Source organism: Apaloderma vittatum, unplaced genomic scaffold, assembly GCF_000703405.1.
Source record: "Apaloderma vittatum isolate BGI_N311 unplaced genomic scaffold, ASM70340v1 scaffold6169, whole genome shotgun sequence".
Lineage (NCBI taxonomy): Eukaryota > Metazoa > Chordata > Aves > Trogoniformes > Trogonidae > Apaloderma > Apaloderma vittatum.
In genome coordinates this window covers 41,825-60,529 of record NW_009734502.1, presented here as the reverse complement: position 1 = coordinate 60,529, position 18,705 = coordinate 41,825, and the positions used below count along the sequence as shown (strand labels likewise).

Below are 18,705 nucleotides of genomic sequence, written 5' to 3'. Positions count from 1 at the left end.
ACCTTCACTTTGGTAGTGGCAGTCAATTTGTGCTTCCCGTAGCTATTAGGTTTGGCCAATGTGGGGGAGAGTTAAAACTGACCCAGCATGTCGGTGCTCAGTGCTGCTCAGTGCTGCTCCTAAAATCTTCACCAGTGTCTTTCCCAGTTAATTATTAAGCAAAGTTATCGGAGGAGTGGAAATACTGACCATGAAGAGGCTTGACACAAAATCAAAGATTGAGATAAGGCAGATGGTCTTTTGAACTGAAAATTGAAGGGAAAGCCCCTAAATACGTACTGTGTAGAATGTGAATGGATAAATAATGAGTCCAGGGGAGCTGGGAGTTACTCCAGTCCCTAACGTACAAATATGATTTATTTTGTGCTTTCTAGTGATGCTTTGAGTTCTTACTGAAGTTTTTCTTAATGTAGGTTACACACTACAAGCAATATCCACCTAATACAAGCAAAGTATATTCCTACTTTGAATGTCGTGAAAAGAAGACTGAAAATTCCAAATTAAGGAAAGTGAAATACGAAGAAACTGTTTTTTATGGTTTGCAGTACATTCTGAATAAATACTTAAAAGGTAACTCAAATTCCAGTCAAACTTTTCCTGTAAATAAATACCTTAACTCTTCTCAAGCCTGGAATCTTATTAATGATACAATTCCAGATTATCTTGGTATGGTGTAGGTAGTGACATGCATAAGATCTTATTTATGTGATTCTGAAAATGAGATGTGCACCCTCATAAAATGGTATTGACCTCTTAATTCAGACGCCTCTCTATTATGTTTATTTATGCCAATGGGCTAAATTGAAATGTATGGAAATGGACTGTACACAGAATCACGAGAAGATAGAAGATTTGAGAGAGAATACATTTCACATTTTGAACATAAACTTTACTCTGTATGTGTTGGTTTATTTACTGTGTAAACTAATAGTGGTTTTAATTTCATTTTGATTGCTACTCAGCTTAGATCATTGAATATTGCAGCTACGTGTGAAAGTGTTTACAATATTGACAATTTGAAGAGCAACATCTGAAAATTTACTGGTGCCATTTAAGATTTTGTTCATTTTTTCGCATTATGTGCAAATATCACCTGTTCTGACCTGAACGCACGTTGCCTTCTGCCAAACATTAGAAAGAAAACATTAGTCATATGGCTTACATATGTTTGTCTTGATCCGGAATCCATAAATATCTCTGCAAATTCTGCCAAAGACTTGAATTCCACTATAATCAAAACGCTTGATAATCTTGTTTCTTTTCTCTTTAGCAATCTGAGGACTGTTCTGTAACGTTTCCAGTAGATGATTGGTCCTACAGCAGTAGCAATGCTTATTCAAATAATGCGATTATTCTGTCAGTTCCTATCGCAAGGTGGTCACTCAAAGACTGGTTGTAAGGACTCTCCATGGGGATTCTCCCTGGAGCAAAGTAGCTTAACCCTTGTGCTAGTCTGGTTACGTGTTGTTGCATGTGCCAGCTTGCACAATCACACGTTCCTCTGGATAAAGTACTGCCACTAGAACTCTTGACAGGTCTTTGACCTGATGTCATAAAAGAGTAATAATCTCAAACTGACCTTGAGTCACCTGCAACTCGCAAGTATGTTTTATCCTGTTGGTTTCTTGAGCGTCCTAAACTATATAGTAAATGAAAATAAAATTTGGCGTTAAATTAGCTAGTATACTGCATTGGACATGTTCTCCATGTCTTTGTTGGAAGCAAAGTGACTTTTCTGTGTCTCTAACCTTTTTGTTATTTATTTTATAAATTGATAAATGTTCTAAGTTTCTAAGCTCTCATCTGTTTCTGAAACCACAGGTAAAGTGGTGACCAAAGAGAAAATCAAGGAAGCCAAAGAAGTATATAGGGAACATTTTCAAGATGATGTCTTCAATGAAAAGGGATGGAACTATATTCTGGAGGTAAAAATTAATGTAAATAGTATAAGATCATCGTGAAGGATTTACGAATCAATTGGAGTACAAATACAGCACTCTCCTTTTAACTATCATAGTAAAGACTGTATAAATTTAGCTTTTTATGTTTGACAGCTGCTACTCCTTGTACACTGAAGAATAATCATATAATTGTAATTCTTTGGAGAAAAGTAATTTTCATCCTTTCAGATGCCAAACACAGCTTTGCAGGTAATAAGGATTTACGACTGCCGTCAGCCAGCTAAGTGTAAGTGGGGGCTTGTTGGCAAGTCTCCATATGTACTATAGTGCCTAGTGGCTGCTTGCACCATTTACGTTGCTTTCTGTAACTAATCATAACCATTTTTATTCTGATGCTCAGAGCATTACAACTTCTTGCGTGTATTAGTTCCAGAAAATACGTGGTTTGTTGAAACGTTTCTTAAATTTCTCAGATATACTGAAGTTGAACTTTATTATGAAATAGAAAGCTTGAGCACTTCTGACACACACATCCTTCCAAATTAAGTCTTTCCACAATTACTCTCTCCCTTTTGTTTAAAAAAGTGTCAGTCTTTAAGTAATTGCAAACATCTCTTCTCTATAAAAGCAGCAGATTCAGACTGAGCATTCATCAGGGCTATTCTAATCTCTGCAAGTTAATTAAATGCTAAGTTTCATTGTGGGTTCTAGTGAATGGATATTTTTTGTCATTTGAAATCACAGTTTTTAGTTCTTTGCATTAATTTTTGCCTGGATACCCTGACTGTATGTATTTTATGTGGCATGTGGTGTGAATATACCTGGATGTTACCTTGCAAACAGGGTGGGCCATGCGGTATGCAAGAGAAAAGTGAATTTCAACTGAGTGTTGCAAAAGTGAATTTCAACTAAGTATCCAAAGGGCAGCAATGTAAATAAACCCACTGTTTTCTAAAAGGATTGTGGAGAGATTTGTAGAGGACTTGGATCAAATAACTACCAATGTGAATTCAATCCATATTTGTGTTTAAGCTACATTATACATGGTGAACAGCTTTCACCTGTATTTAAAGTAATCTTGATCCCTCTTTGGCTACACTGAATTAACACGTTTAGTGATGCGTGTCTGTCTACACTGAGCTTTAACGTGATTTAATTAATTCCATTCAACTTTTTGGTTTAGACAAAAGAAGCTTTTCTGCGTACCCTCTGTATATTGTTTCTTCCTTTGTTAGATTTTTTTGCTAAAATTGTGCATATATGAAAAAATAGGAGTTCCACTTCCTGATCTTGGATGCTGATAGCTTTCAAACTAGAAGTGTATGTACCTTTTGGGTCTTTGTATGGCCTTATATGCAGACAGAGACCCTGCTTCTGCTCACTGAATTCCTGTATATAGAACCATAGAATGTGTTGGGCTCAAGGAGACCTTTAAAGGTCGTCTAGTCCAACCTCCCTGCAGTGAGCAGGGACATCTTTAACTAGATCAGGTTGCATAGAGTCCCATCAAGCCTGACCTTGAATGCCTCCAGGAATGGAGCCACCACCACCTCTCTGGGCAACCTGTTCCAGTGTTTCACCTCCCCTGTAGTAAAGAACTTCTTCCTGATATCTAGTCTAACTCTACCCTGCTCTAGTTTAAAACCATTGCCCCTTGTCCAATAGCTACACACACCTTTGTAAACAGTCCCTCTCCAGCTTTCCTGTAGCACCCCTTCAGGTACTGGAAGGCCGCTGTAAGGTCTTCCTGGAGCCTTCTCTTCTCCAGACTGAACAACCCCAACTCTCTCAGCCTGTCCTCGTAGGAGAGGTGCTCCAGCCCTTTGATCATTTTTGTGGCCTCATCTGGACCTGCTCCAACAAGTCCATGTCATTCTTGTGTTGAGGGCTCCACAGCTGGCTGCAGTACTGCAGGTGAGGCCCTATCAGTGCAGAGGGGCAGAATCACCTCTCTCGACCTGCTGGCCATGTTTCTCCTGTTGCAGCCCAGGATGCAGTTGGCCTTTTGGGCCGCAAGTGTGCATTGGTGGCTCATGTCCAGCTTTATGGCCACCAGTACACCCAAGTCATTTTCCACATGGTTGCTCTCTGTCACCTCATCCTCCAGCCTTGTTAAAAAGGATTTCTCCAACCCAGGTGCAGTCTTGTACTCAGACTTGTTGAACCTCATGAGGTTTGCATGGGCCCACTTGTCCAGCTTGTCCACATCCCTCCGGAGGAGATCCTGTCCCTCCGGCATGTCGACCGCACCACTCAGCTTGGTGTCATCTGCAGACTTGCTGAGGCTGCTCTCTTATCCCACTGTCTGTGTCACTGATGAAGATGTTGAAGAGCACTGGTTCCCTGTGGGACACCAGCTGTCACCTGTCTCCATCTGGACATCGAGCCATTGAGCACAACCCTCTGGGTGCAACCATCCAGCCAATGCCTTACCCACCAATAAGGTGCTTTTATTTGGATACCTACCCACGTTAGCTCTCTAGCTCTGTTACTTAACATGTGGTGTTAAGTAAAGCAGAGGGAGCAATGACTGTGTGAGTCAAGTGCCAAAATGAATTGAAACATACATGCATGAGCTTGTACCAAGAGTAAATGAATGAGTAAATACTGATAGGGCGAAGGGGTTGAAGAGCAGAGAGGATTGCGTGAAGATGGAAGGGGTGACATAAAGGCTGGAAGTTGGCAGGAATTACTGATGAGTGACGGAGATGTAGGCCCTGAATTATACAAGCTAATTCTACCTAAAAATTTTGAAAAGGCTTGTACTGCTGTGGCATGACCACATTGCTTTTTTTTCCATGGACAAAATCAACACCTATAGCTATTCTGGAATCTGTTTTGGTTTTCACTTAACGATACTTTTTGTCTTCATTGAATCATTAATAATTTATTTTGAGTCTTTTTGAAGGCTTTATTGTCCTTTGTTAACCCAGAACAGACATCTCAAAGTCTGACAGCTAAACCCTATGTGGTATATAGACACAATTTGCTTCAGCATATTGCACGTTTGATGAAACTTTTTAACTAGTGAGGAAGAGACTTGTGATGCATTTTGGACACTAGAGAATACATTTTGATGCTACTTATGAATTTGTGTAATTGTCCTGAATTGATGCGATTTCTGTTGCTTTTAAAGAATATCTCATGAGAAGCTTTCTGTCAAAAAATATTAATATATGAAACATTTTAAGTATTATCAGTGTAGCTGGCGGCGCTCTTTAAGAAAGTTATAATCACTCTTTTAGAGTTGCTGTTTGCAACTTACTCTTTTTCAAAAGCTCTATTTCACACAGTGTTTAGTCCATCAGGAATGAGAGTCTGAATTTGACAAAAGAATGACACTTCAACAACATTAGATTTTAAATTTCGTGAATAACTGAAATGATAATATACTTTTTAAAATAGTTATTAGTTGGTTCCTGCTCTAATAAATTATTAAAGCACATATCTATACAAGCAAAAGTAGGGTTTTTTTGAAGGTGTATAGAACAGCTAAACATTTTTTAGCTTAATGTGAAAGCACGGGTTAAAAGAAAGAGGTAGCAAGTATTTCTTGTTCTATAGGTAGAACTTATTTCTCGAATTTGTGCAAGGAATACAACTGATAACCATCATTTGATTTGATAAACTTTTTTTTTTTTTTAGGTTACAGGATTTTCCTGGGTTTTTTGATAAATGTGGATTTTTTTAATTTATTTTTTTTTAAGGGGCTAGTGGGTGTGCAAACAAACCAAATTTTTTTTAGGTTTGAAAGAAACGAAGAAGAAAGCTTCATCAATAAACTCGTAGCATGACTTTTTAGCCATTGCAGTCAAATAAAAGAGAGTTAGGTCCTAATCTTTCCCGTTGCCTGACAAGATTCCTGTTTCTTACGCAGAAATACGATGGCCATCTTCCTATAGAAATAAAGGCTGTTCCTGAGGGCTCTGTAATTCCCAGAGGAAATGTTCTTTTCACAGTAGAAAATACAGATCCAGAGTGCTACTGGCTCACAAATTGGATTGAGGTCAGTTTTGGAAAGTTAACATGTTTTTGCTAAGTAAATATTAATGCAATTAAATTGATGGCTGAATCCCTTATCGTTTTAAGGGGAATATCTGGCAATTCTCACTTTCTGCTTTAAGTAAGCCTGGATTATATTTATAGTGTTCTTCTACAGAACTTTCCCCCCCTACCTGGCAAGAGGTTGTGGTACTTTTACGGGAAATTCACAGCAGTACTTTTATCACCGAGGAAAGTAGGATGGAGGGGGAAAATTGTGTGTCCAGAGCTTGGGAGTGATAATTCCTGAGGTGATCAATACCTGGTCTACCTTATAAAGGCATTATAAAAGCTAATTACTTTACCCCTAAAGCAAACTGTTGGAAGCATCAGTACTTTCTCAATGAGCAATGAAAATAAATAGACCTTTTTGTGCCTGATTAAATGCCACGTGGGGATTTTTAAGTCCTAAGCAAACACATGCCTAATAATGTGATGGATTTTGTTTTAGACGATTCTTGTGCAGTCGTGGTATCCAATCACAGTGGCTACGAACTCAAGAGAGCAGAAAAAGATTTTGGCCAAATATTTGCTAGAGACTTCTGGCAGCTTGGAAGGACTGGAGTATAAGCTGCATGACTTTGGCTACAGAGGAGTTTCTTCACAAGAGGTAATACTACTTGTCTGATAATTTGAGAAGTGTAAGTGTTCTTAGCTATAGCAGATGGTGGCATCTGTCTGTTCCCACTTGTGTCCCTGTTCAGCACTGAAATGGTGAACGCGCAGAGCACTACTTGGATTTATTGCCAAGGGACCGGTCTGAGGTGGGAGGTGGGTATGTGTCTGTGAGCACCACGCTGCAAGAGGTTTTTCTGTATGGAAACTGTCTTCTGGAGAGGCATGAAGAGAGTATTGGTGAAACTGGAACCGAGTTACGCTGTGTCAAGCTAGTGCTAGGTGGTGGCTGGGTTTAGGCTTCTAAATTTGTCCCAGCAACTGAAAGTTGGGTCTTTTTCAGACTGCAGGAATAGGAGCTTCAGCTCACTTGGTGAACTTCAAAGGAACAGACACTGTAGCAGGAATTGCATTAATTAAAAAGTACTACGGGACAAAAGATCCGGTTCCAGGATACTCTGTTCCAGCTGCTGAACACAGGTAAAGTATTGGGCTGTTAAAGCCCTTCTAAAAATAGCTTAACAAAATGTCATTTTTTCTTATCCATCTTTGTATCCAGAAATATTAAGCTGTTTCACTTGCATCATACAGTATTAGCCATGACCGATCCAGCTGTCAAGGCTGAAGTTCAGTATTGATGCCTCTGTATGTTCTAGAGGCATAACAGTGGCATGGTTGTTCTTAACTATAAATGTTTTAAAAGTTTTTTTTTTTTATCTATAACCTGCTTATCAGTGTCTAAGTAAATTTGGATGATTCTTTTTAGAGTGGATTTGAAAGCTTACAGCTTTCAGTAGATACTGAGGATTCACATACTGAACTTTCAATTTCATTTTAAACATAAAATTATAAAATGAAAACCCATGTATGTTGCAATTCTGGACTCCCAGATCATGTTCTCCTTCCAAAAGAGGCAGTTGCTCTAAAGCTTGCCATCAGCATAATTAATTCAGCTAATGGTAAATACTTCATCTCTCACTAAGATTTGTGAATGAGAGTTTTGAGAATAAGGATGTGATCTCAAACAGACATTTAAGATGAAGACCTCTCATTTTTTATATTCAAATCCTGTAAGAGGTCAGGAGTGAATGCAGATCCTTGGATTTCACTTGCATGTCTGCCTACTGAAGTGAGCAGAATATGAAGTTTGTTTGTGGTTTGTTTTTTTTTCCCTTAACAAGTACAAAATCCAGTGCTTTTAAATGTGAATATTTTCACTTGGGATTGCAAGATTGGAAAGGCTGACATGAATAGCCCTCGTAGGATAGTGATCAGCTTTAAAGGAACACTGCTTCATGTCACTTTCTGGACCGTTGCTGTAGCACTGTTGTAGAACTCCTACTTCTTGTTGAAGTGTCACATTTTGTCTGAAACACATTCTCCTAGCTTAGCTTAATACTAAGGTTAAATCCAAAAATGGTGACCCAGGCAACTCTAAAATTCTTTGTGATGAGAGCAAACACGTGGAGTCGTCTTGCACAGCCTATCGAAGTGGTGGCACGAGAGCAGACAGCTTGAACTGCCCTCGTTACAGTCTGCGCTGCCAAACACAGGCTGCAGTCGCCCTTTCCGCTCGCTTTTTCTACTCCACAAAAAGAGCCTCGGGCAAGAGACCCAAACTTTTCCCAGAATTGTTCTGCTATTTCACGACCTCCAACGCGAGGCTGCGTTGCAAGTGCCATGCTTGCCTCTGGTGTGTCACCAGGCTCATTCCTCGCACTGCCCCAACTGCGTTGAAACGCGTTTTGTCTCTTCACTGCTGTGATCTGGGGCTTGTCTACACAACAGTTAATGCTAGTAAAATAGCATTTTATGGTAAAAGTTCAATGCTCACTAGCCTATGCTTTGCATGAAAGCATTTTTAGGTGTTCACAGGCAAGTTGCTGAAGTCAGTTGTGTCAGCTGGGCTGTGACAGCCACTGACAGAACTGCTGCTGCCCATCGGCTGCTGTTTGGTAACTTATTACCCCTCCTAGCAACTCTGGTTTCTGTGCTTGCCTGTGCCCTTGTACCAAGGGTAATGCCCTGAGGTTCCTCTAGAAGAATGTTTGTATAAGTGAGTTTAGTGGTTTTAAATCACTATTAAACTAAAATAAATTGTGTTTTGCTTCTGAGATTTTTTTTCTAGCATATGCTACTAGTTCTCTACTTCCCATTTTGTAGTTTGAAGTTGACAGAGCAGATGTTACATTCTTGCATCTGTAGTTCCCTGACTGCCTGAATTGGAGATGTAAAGAGAAACTCTCTTGCTAATCATAGAATCGTAGAATGGCCTATGCTGGAAGGGACCTCAGAGATCATCTAGCCCAACCTCCCTGTCATGGGCAGGGACGCCACCTCTTGACTAGACCAGGCAACACGTGGGGACCAAGCGGGAATCAAACCCGCGACCTCGGTGTTGTCATTGTTGTCAGCACCACTGCTCAAACCACTGAGCTAACCGGCCCCTAATTTTTTTTGTTGTGGTTTTTTTTTTTTAAATAAATCATTTACATGTGAAGGAAGTTTCATATGTCAAATGTTTGAGTTGCCAAAGATAATCCAGGATGCTGTTTATTTATAATATACTATATTTACTATCCGTGCAACACAGAGATGACAAGCACATGGTCTATGCCGTCTTGTAATGATATTGCCTATTGTTATCTTGAACTGTTGCTGGCAGGAAATACGGAATGTGTGATTTAACATATAAATGCTGCTATCATACGGATTTTTCAATTGATTTTTACAGTACCATAACAGCTTGGGGGAAAGATCATGAAAAAGATGCTTTTGAACACATAGTGACGCAGTTTTCTTCAGTGCCTGTGTCTGTGGTTAGTGACAGCTACGACATTTACAACGCTTGTGAAAAAATATGGGGCGATGACTTAAGGCATATAATTGAAGCCCGAAGTCCAGAGGCACCACTTATTATTAGACCAGATTCTGGAAATCCCCTTGACACTGTTTTAAAGGTAATGCTTTCTGGAAGTTATTGGTATACAGGATTGGGAAGGGCAGTAGTTTGTTTTGTAATGACTGGCTACCAAGCATAGGAAACATATGTAATGTTCTAACTTGGTATCCATAGTATAGAGTTGATGCTGGATAATTTGGACCTTTGAAAAGTGTAAACATCCACCTCATCTCTATATAGATACAGAAACTCTTTTGCAGTGTAAATAATCTTTTTTTATCATACTCTTTCTTGCATACCATTCTTGAAGCTTTTACAATAACAGTTTTGCTGATATAATGATGCTGGAATGATTCTGTGAAGAGAAACTTTCAACATTTAGTAACAAATAAAATGGGAAACAACTTGAGTACTAATAAAACGCCAGGCCAGTAAGACTTTTTGCTGCCAAGTTTAAGTATCTTGGTGTCCAGTATTAATGTGAATCATTGTTTTATGCTACAAATACACATTTAGCACTCTCTCCCTAATGACCTGCATTTAAGTCAGTGGTGCACGACCTCCAAACTGAGAAATTCTTCTTGCCTTGTAGTTCTTTAGAGAGCATAATGATTGTTAAAGTTAGATAATACAAGCCATTGATACATCTGAATCTGAGCAGCTGTCACCACTGTTTTAATAAGAAAGAAGGGGAAATTTTAGTTTTGTTGGTAGCCTTTCAAATTATATCCATACAGCTTTACCTTTTTTTTTTTCCTTTGGGGCAAGTCACATATGACAAATAGGAAAAACTCCAGACTGAAGTGTTTAGTTTTAATTATTGGTGACTAACAAAATCACAGAAAACCAAAAGCCTCATCTGCCATCTTAAGGGAGGTCAAAAGAAGAGGAGAATCTTCAAATTTAATAGTAAAAACTCACAGCAATGAAAAAGAAAGGAGGGGAGCGTGGTTCTCATTAGCTCTCGGATACAAGTTCACAAAGGCTATATGGTCTGGGACTGCTTTAATCTAATGGCTGGCATGCTTTTTCCTTGTGTGCCTATGGATAGATTTAATGCAGGATATATGGGTGTTTTTATGGATTTTTCCTTTGAAAGAGCGTGACTCAAATGTGGAAATGGTGTTTGTTTATTGGGATAGCAGGTTATGACTTTTATTTTGAACTGCTTTTTGTTTTTTAATAGGTCTTGGAGATCTTAGGGAAGAAATTTCCCATTACAGAGAACTCAAAAGGCTACAAGTTGCTGCCACCGTATCTCAGAGTTATTCAAGGGGATGGTGTGGATATCAACACGTTGCAAGAGGTAGGAGAGCCCGTTCATGTTTCAGAGTGACACTGGCAATGTTGATATTTAATCTGGACGCTGTTATGACATGTCAGATGTTGCAGCAGAGACTGCTGACCCCACCCTGCCCTTCATTCCAGACACTGGCAAGATATCCTAATGCGTAAAGCAAATTCATTAAAACTTCACAGGGAATTATTAAGATATGTTTTAAAAAAAACAAACCTAAACCACATTTCCTAATCCCCCTGTTGTAACCTTTCTCCTCCCACTGTCTCTCCTTTTGTTTGCTTTCATCCTGCTTGTCAAGTCTAATTCAGATCAAAATCTGGCAGGGTTTGGTCCTTTCACTGATATCTAAGGCACACTGCGTGATTGCTGTGCTGTAGCAATAGTTGTAATTAACTGGTTTGGTTCATTAGTTATGTACCATCTCAAGTGTACTTGCAATCAAATATTGAAGGTGTCATTTTCAAGGAGACTTTTAAAAACAAGGGTGAAGGAGGCAAGTTCATTGATTTGACAACTAGTGAAATCAGGATTGTTGGAAGTCTGGAAAATACGTGCAGCAGATTAGGTCGCAGTCTGAGTTGAAAGTGCAGTTTCACTGAGACAAAAATCGGTTATTTAGTATGTGCTGCATACTTGAAGCTAATTATGATTTCACTGCTATTGAGTGGATGGAGATGCTAGGTAGTATAATTGGTTGCAAAGGTACAGCCTGCAGTAACTGCATGTGAAAGGAGGAGGGCTTGACTTTATCAGGTTTGTCCTGGATCATTCATCTTCAGCTGTATTAGAGTTCAAAACCAGAAGTAAATTGGAGGAATTGAAGATTAATTTTACTTGATTTTATTGACATGTGTCTTATCTTTCTAGACTGACATGTCCATAGAGCTTTCTTAACAAAGTTCACTTTTCCTCCTTCTCAAAATAAGGAGTAAGAGAAACATCAGGCTTGTGGATTAGTCTGAAACTCTGTGTATCTAATGTGGGCACATGATGTGAACTCAAATTTGTCACTCAGATACTCAGAGAGCAGTTAACACCGAGATTGTTACCTGATATGCCATCCGGAGCACAGTCACACACTACAGTTTTGTTCCTCCTCCGGTAGCCTTTAAAGCAAATTTTATTTTACTTTACCTTTTTGTTTACATTCTGTGGTTTTTGGAAAATATACAACTGTGCTAATGTGCTTAACAGAGCACAAGTGTGAGAGGTTAATAGCTGGAAAGGAAGTCTTATCATTTGATACTAGGAGAAGAAACTTTTTTTTAATAAACATCTGCTCGTTCTCAACAGCAAACAGGACTGATGCCTGAGTCAGGCGAACTGTGTTGTGGTTGAGATTTCCATGAGCTATGACAGGAAAGAAATTGTACTCTTCTTTCTTGTAAGGGACACGAAGGTTACTTTCTGTAAGTTATGCTGGACGAAATTCAAGGATACTCGTACACCATTAATTGTAATCAAAATATTAAAACTAGTATTTATAAATCTTGACATTAGGGGAAAAAATGTACTGCTTTCCAAGTTCTAAATAGAGCAGAAAAATAATTCCAGCAGCTACTGGGAGATGATGAGAGACGGAAGGAGCAGTTCTGTGTTCAAATGATCTGCCTATTTACATATTTTCCTCACTGAACTGTAACTGTTTATGTGGAGAAGTCTACCTGTAGTATGTAGTAGAAGAGAGTTGAAGATCCAGTTCCACAAGATGCACAGAACAGACATAACTCACTGCTGCCCCATGGCCACCTTCTCTTATCTTCCTGACTAAGTAAGGCACGCCGCACATCAGCTTTGGTCATTGAACTGCTGGTCATTAAACTAACTGAGCCCACACATGTAGCACCAAACTAACGCAGCCAGAAGCGATCAGTTTTGTGGTTTAGTGAATTAAATTGGCCCAGAAAGTGGGCCAGAACTCACCAGCACAATACAGGAGAGAAAATAAACTGTTGTTTTGGGCTGGGAGAAGCAGGTGGGAAGGGACACTTCTCATCTGACAGCAGCAAGTTGTGTTGGAGCAAAAAGACCATGATCTTGCAGCCTAACTTTAGTCATATTCAAATTTAATGGATATCTCTATCCTCCTTTCTAAGCAAAACCAAGGTTACCATGCTGACTTTTGGAAGACTGAGTAATAGCTTGCTATTTAAAAAAAAAACACTTCAGAACCAACCCAGCCCTGAAATATAGTTCATCTTTTTCCAAAAGGAGTTTACATGAACAAATATGAATGTATTGTTGTGGCCATCTTTTCTTTTTTCTTTCCCCCCCCCCCCCTTATAGCCTATGCAAATGATTATTCTAATTACTCCACATCAGTCTTGGATTCTAGGAATGATTTATTGTTAAGGATCCGATGAAATGTAATGAGTACAATAGGAAAATCTAGAATGAGTAATGACCAGTCTCATTTAACTATCCAAATTAGCTGAAACAACAATATAGAAAACAACTCAAAAGTATAAACTGGATTTTAAAATTCTTTGTTTTAATAGGGGATGCTGGTAGAACAGGTAAGGAATCTTTTCTGACTTTCTCCTAGCATTTTCACTTTTTAAAATCATTCCAATCTGCTAATTCCACAATATCCTACACTTTCAAAGGATTTTCTTTGAACATTCAATTTCCAGATGTCTTTACGTTTTTATACAAAGAAAACCCTCTAATCTGGAGTCACAGCTGATACATCAGTCATGCTCATAATGGTCAGAGGAAGCTGGTCAAAACCTTGATACCAGAAGTGTTTTCTCTATATAGGTTTGAAAGTGTGAGACAAGAAATTCTTCTGTACTGTTTTCCTTTGGGGGGAAGCTTCAGTTGTTTCAGATCTCCCACTTTTCTTCGTCCGTGTTGCTGCTGCTCTTTGACATCTCTTCCCCATTCCTAAGGAAGCTTTTATCTGGGCCTCTGCTCAGGGTCATAGGTGGGAGTCAGAGCTGTCTGTCAGCTTAGTCTCGATTTCCATTCCATTCCACCACTCACCAGCTGTGGATCAGTCAGTAAGGAAATCCCCTGGGAAGGGTGGAAGCCAGTTCTTCACCCAAGGTGAGCAAGGAGTTGTGCCTTTGGCACCAGATGAGCAAACCACACAGAATGTTAGGGGTTGGAAGGGACCTTGAAAGATCATCTAGTCCAACCCTCCTGCCAAAGAAGGATCTCCTGATCACCTGAGAGTAAGTCACACAGGAACACGGCCAGGTGGATTTTGAATGTTTGCCTTTTTAGAAGATGGTGTAGGTAAGCAGAGTCTAATTGGGCCTTATGCTTAAGGAGAGGGAATACTGAATCCCTTTTCTTGCCCTTCCTTTGTCGTCTTCACTTCTGAGATGCTAAGAGAATATCATTCATTTAAATGCTTTATCCTCCCTGGGTACCCCTTTTAGCTGCTTCCAGGAGAACCTAATCACCTGAAAATATGGATTCCTTTTGTGCACAGTCACTGTCTGAAAAGGATGTGATGACTACTGCTAAAATCCACAGGGTTGTCACATATTGCAGAGGTATTTTTTCAGGATAAAAAGCTTCCAAAGGCTTCCCTTAAGTGAATGTCATGGTGGTAGGGCCTGAGATTCGTTTCACTTGGCTTCTTGAATGAGGCTGAGTAAGATGGAACCATTATAATGATGGAAACTCACTGATGAGCATTTTGCTGGGGAAATCTCTGCTAAAAATGCGGTGGGAAGGTGTTCAGATCATACCCTCAGAAGGTTATGGCTCTGCAGCCTGCCCTTGCTCTTGGCTGGCCTCTGTCAGGCATTCAGACTTTGAGAGTATCTGCAAAGAGACAGTCTGCATGTGACTAAATGAATAAACAAGATACTAGTATACTCTTTTGTTTACATTAGTTAGCCTTTTGCCACCATATGAAATTGAATTTATCTCTTTTATTTTTGTTGTTTGGTTGTGTTTTTTTCTTATGAAACTTGTTTTTTGCCTTAGTTGTCCTTTAAAAAAGTGGCTTGACATCAGTAGGTCTTGAAACAGTCCTATTCAGTGTTAGTCTGGCATTTCCTTTTCATGCAGGAGGCTGAGACTGCACAAAAGATTACTGGATTTCTGACACATTGATTTATTTTATTTTTGTTTTAAACTCTGCGCTGTTCCCCATAGATTATGTCCTTCCATTCTGCTTCTCGCCTTCTTTTTTGTCTGGATGGGTGGGATCTCACTCACTTCAAATTTTTTCTCACTTTTGTAAGTAAAATGGTTAGGAGACAGGAGTTCAGTCACTCTCTTGTTGGGGCTATAACCATCATTTCAGGCTGTCGTAAGGGTAGGACGCCAGGGAAACAAATCATGGCCATGTATGAGCATGACTAAACCAGCACCCATTACTCCAGGCTAGAGGATGTCCTGTTTGTCTGGATAGAATGCGGGTGAGCGGAAATGACGCAGTGAGTTTGAACTTGACTGTCGATAGCAGCGCAGTTCACATTGATCTGTGCCTGCCTGAGAAGGTGGCAAAGCGAAGTTTTTTTGAGTAGCTTTACGTATTTCCATTTCCCATCTTCAAAATTGCTAAACTAATTCTAGTCAATGTGATTTTTGAGAGAACTGCTCTGTTGAAGTCATTAGTCAAAGCGGGTAATAACTTTCTGGAGCTGACGAGCAAGATGCCTACTTTGTTTCAGGATACGTGATATGCTTGGAGGTCTTCCCATAATTCTGAGAAATCGGAAGGCTCTGAAATGCTCCCGTGAAGTCTGTTATTTTCTTTAGAGCTCTGATTGTCTGGGCACTGCATTACTGTGCTACCTTAGTTTGGAAAATATCTATGCTGGCATGATAATCTTTTACAGCAAAAACTTTCTGTAATTGTGCCACTCTGAAGTCGCAAACAACGTGTCAAGTATTGAGGGGATTGTTACATATATCTCCTGGAAACTGAATGTTAGTTGGTTTAATTGTCTGTAAAAGCATCTTGTTTAAGTAGTATAACACTTTTCTGGAAAAATGGCATGACCTAAAAGTATGCTCCATCATAATGTTGTTTTTTCTTACTAGATTGTGGAGGGAATGAAGAAGAATAAATGGAGTATTGAGAATATTGCCTTTGGATCTGGTGGAGCTTTGCTGCAGAAACTAACCAGAGATCTCTTAAACTGTTCCTTCAAGTGTAGTTACGTGGTGACCAACGGTCTCGGGGTATGTCTTTTGTACAATTTATACCCTTAGGTTTTCAGTAGATGCCTCCCCACTTGAAAACCTCTTTGACATTTCCTGCTACATTGCCACCATCTGCATTTAGGTACAGAAGCCCCACGAAGCCCTTTCCTTTTAAAAAAATACTCTTTTTAATTTAGGTAAATGTCTTCAAGGACCCAGTTGCTGATCCAAACAAAAGGTCAAAGAAAGGACGACTGTCATTGCATAGGACACCAGCTGGAGACTACGTGACACTTGAAGAAGGCAAGGGAGATCTTGAAGAGTATGGACAGGTATGGATTTTCAAAATGCAAAAAATAGACTGAGAAAAAACAAGTTATAACTTTATTTCTGAATTTATTTTTGATCGTTGCCATATTCAACTCCCATCTTACGATGACGGAAGTGTCCCCAGTGCCAAATTTGGTAAGAGCAGACTGTTAAAGTTCCAGCAGAGTGTTTAGACTTTACAATTGGAGATATTCTCAAAAAAAAAAAAAAAAAAAAAAAAATTTCTGTCCTATTAGAGAGGGTTATATGTGTGGCAGAGGTCCTGGGGCTCCCGGGGAAATGTTCCCTACTCTTTTGTGTGCACGTTTCCCTAAAGCCACAGGTCCTTGCAGTAGGTCTTGAAGCACAGCGACTGGTCAGTATTGCTCCTGTGCCAACTCCTCTGTGCAAAGCTGTGCTTATTGCTCTTTCAATGTGCAGTTTGCAAGCAATTATTTTAAAAAACAAATTGTTTTAAAAAATAAATGTGCAAAGGGCACCGTGAGGAAAAATTTGGTCTTTGCTAAATTTTTTTTTTACATAGCTGCACTAGATGAAATGGCGATTGCATTTAAACCTCTAATTGGATTGTATTTAGTTGGTTGAGTGTCACCTTACCTTGCTAGAGCAGCTAGTAAGAATGTTTAGCGTGTTTAGCGTATTTGGCTTTGGCCACATGTGGACAACTCACTCTGGGGACTCCCCAGCACAAAGCTTCTGTCTGTGCACAGGATGGCGTAAATCCTTTCTTCTGTTGGAACCATTAGCGAAAGGTGTCAGAAAAAGCTCTGAAGATTTAGTGTCTTGAGAGTCTAAAGCTCTGGTCTTACCAGGCTTGGTGTGGGGGCTTACTTTTGAGTTTGTGTAACCTATGCTGCTCGTTCATGTGCCAGATGACACTTGCTAAACCAGTGGTGTTTCTTGCAGGATCTCCTTCACACAGTATTTAAGAATGGAAAGGTAACGAAGTCGTATTCATTTGATGAAGTAAGACAAAATGCCAGGCTGAAGAACAGTGAACTAGAAATGGTGTCTCACTAAGTTTCATTCCACGTCTGTGTATGTGTGTAACAAGTACGTACTGCATTAACTACTGGGTTTATTGTGTACAGATTTGTGTGTTTGTGTTTTATGACATTGTAGCCAAATTATTTGTTGGTTTATGGACATACTGCCCTATCTTTTGCCGGTCTTTAGAAAAGATGAAATCAGGAAATGGTACTTACATTGTAAAACATATTTAATGCTAAAGTGTGCTTTTTAGGGCCCTTTGCCAGTAGTGATTCAATCTGGTATTGATCTTTTCACAATGAGACAGAGCTGAGAAACTTTTTTATATATAACAGAATATCACAAAATGGATTTACATAAAATTGTCATGATTGCTTTATGTTTATATTTAACTTGTATTTTTGTACAAACAAGATTGTGTAAAATATATTTAAAGTTTCAATAATTAAGTCTTTCCAACTTTTCATGATTTTTATGAGCACAGACTTTCAAGAAAATATTTAGTGTGGGGGGGAAATCCATTGCCTTTTGTCCATTAATCAGCAAATAAAACATGGCCTTAAAAGTTTGTTGTGACATTGTACCATTTGACAACTAAATCAGGACTCGTATCTCCTCTAAGATCCCATAGAATTGCTGACCTCACCGTTTCTTGTAGCTGTCTGTATTAGTAAATCTGCATTAAAGTAAATTACTGTTCTTACTAGAAGGGTTAGGTACTACAGACCTTGCTGACACAGTAAGGTATGTAAATGAAATGCCAAATTTGAAAGGATTCTCTACTGCAACTTAACTTGCTAAGTCTATCCCACTTGGCATATGCACCTCAATATTTTAAGAGTAAAGTTTTTAAGAGATCTCCTCTTCCAGTATAGAATATATGTGTAAAATACTGAAATATGGAAGCGGTGTATTTTAAAGTAATTACACTTCTGGGTTTATTTTTCATATGCTGTAAGTGACATGACTTTAAAGCAAAATACTGGACTGGGTAGTGCACTTTTTTACTTTTTTGTATTTTTTTCATTGATTTGCCTTTTGTCAGACTGGATGTTAAATTGTAAAAATGTTTAACTATTTTTGTTAACAACTTTAATAAAACTTTATGCTAGCCAAAACTCCTACACGAATGGCAGACCTGTTTCCCCTTCTCGCCCCGTCTCGTTGGGGTGAGGAGGAGCTTTTGTTTTGCGGAGGGTAACTGTAAAATAGTGATCGAGAGATACTTTTGAACTGTCTACACTTGATTGTACTTGCTCTCTGCATATGCTTGATGTGAATATCTGCCAGAAAACAAAACTGTTGAGGATTTTGAGAAGCTTTGTAGTAACCTCTGAAATGTGTGATAGTACTGTAGGATGGCTCTCACTAGAAAAGTACCTCCCTTACTTAAAACAAAAAACTGCAAAAGCAAACGGCTCCTATGTTTAACGCTGGTGAACAGCTATCAGCCAATGACTTAATAAACAGATGTAATTAATGTTTCTGATTAGTAATTGATGTTACATAAAGATGTT

The 18,705-nt window shown here is 39.1% G+C and overlaps 1 protein-coding gene across 1 annotated transcript; it reads left to right on the top strand.

Moving 5' to 3' along the window:
• Window positions 1-413: 413 nt before the first annotated feature.
• Window positions 414-18,300, top strand: NAMPT (nicotinamide phosphoribosyltransferase; the record flags this gene model as incomplete). Its single annotated transcript, XM_009876301.1, has 10 exons — window positions 414-570; window positions 1,822-1,925; window positions 5,779-5,907; window positions 6,394-6,552; window positions 6,901-7,037; window positions 9,292-9,517; window positions 10,646-10,765; window positions 15,767-15,907; window positions 16,066-16,200; window positions 17,105-18,300. Coding segments are annotated over 10 exons (1,422 nt in total), but the record flags the coding sequence as incomplete, so codon positions are not given.
• Window positions 18,301-18,705: the final 405 nt, after the last annotated feature.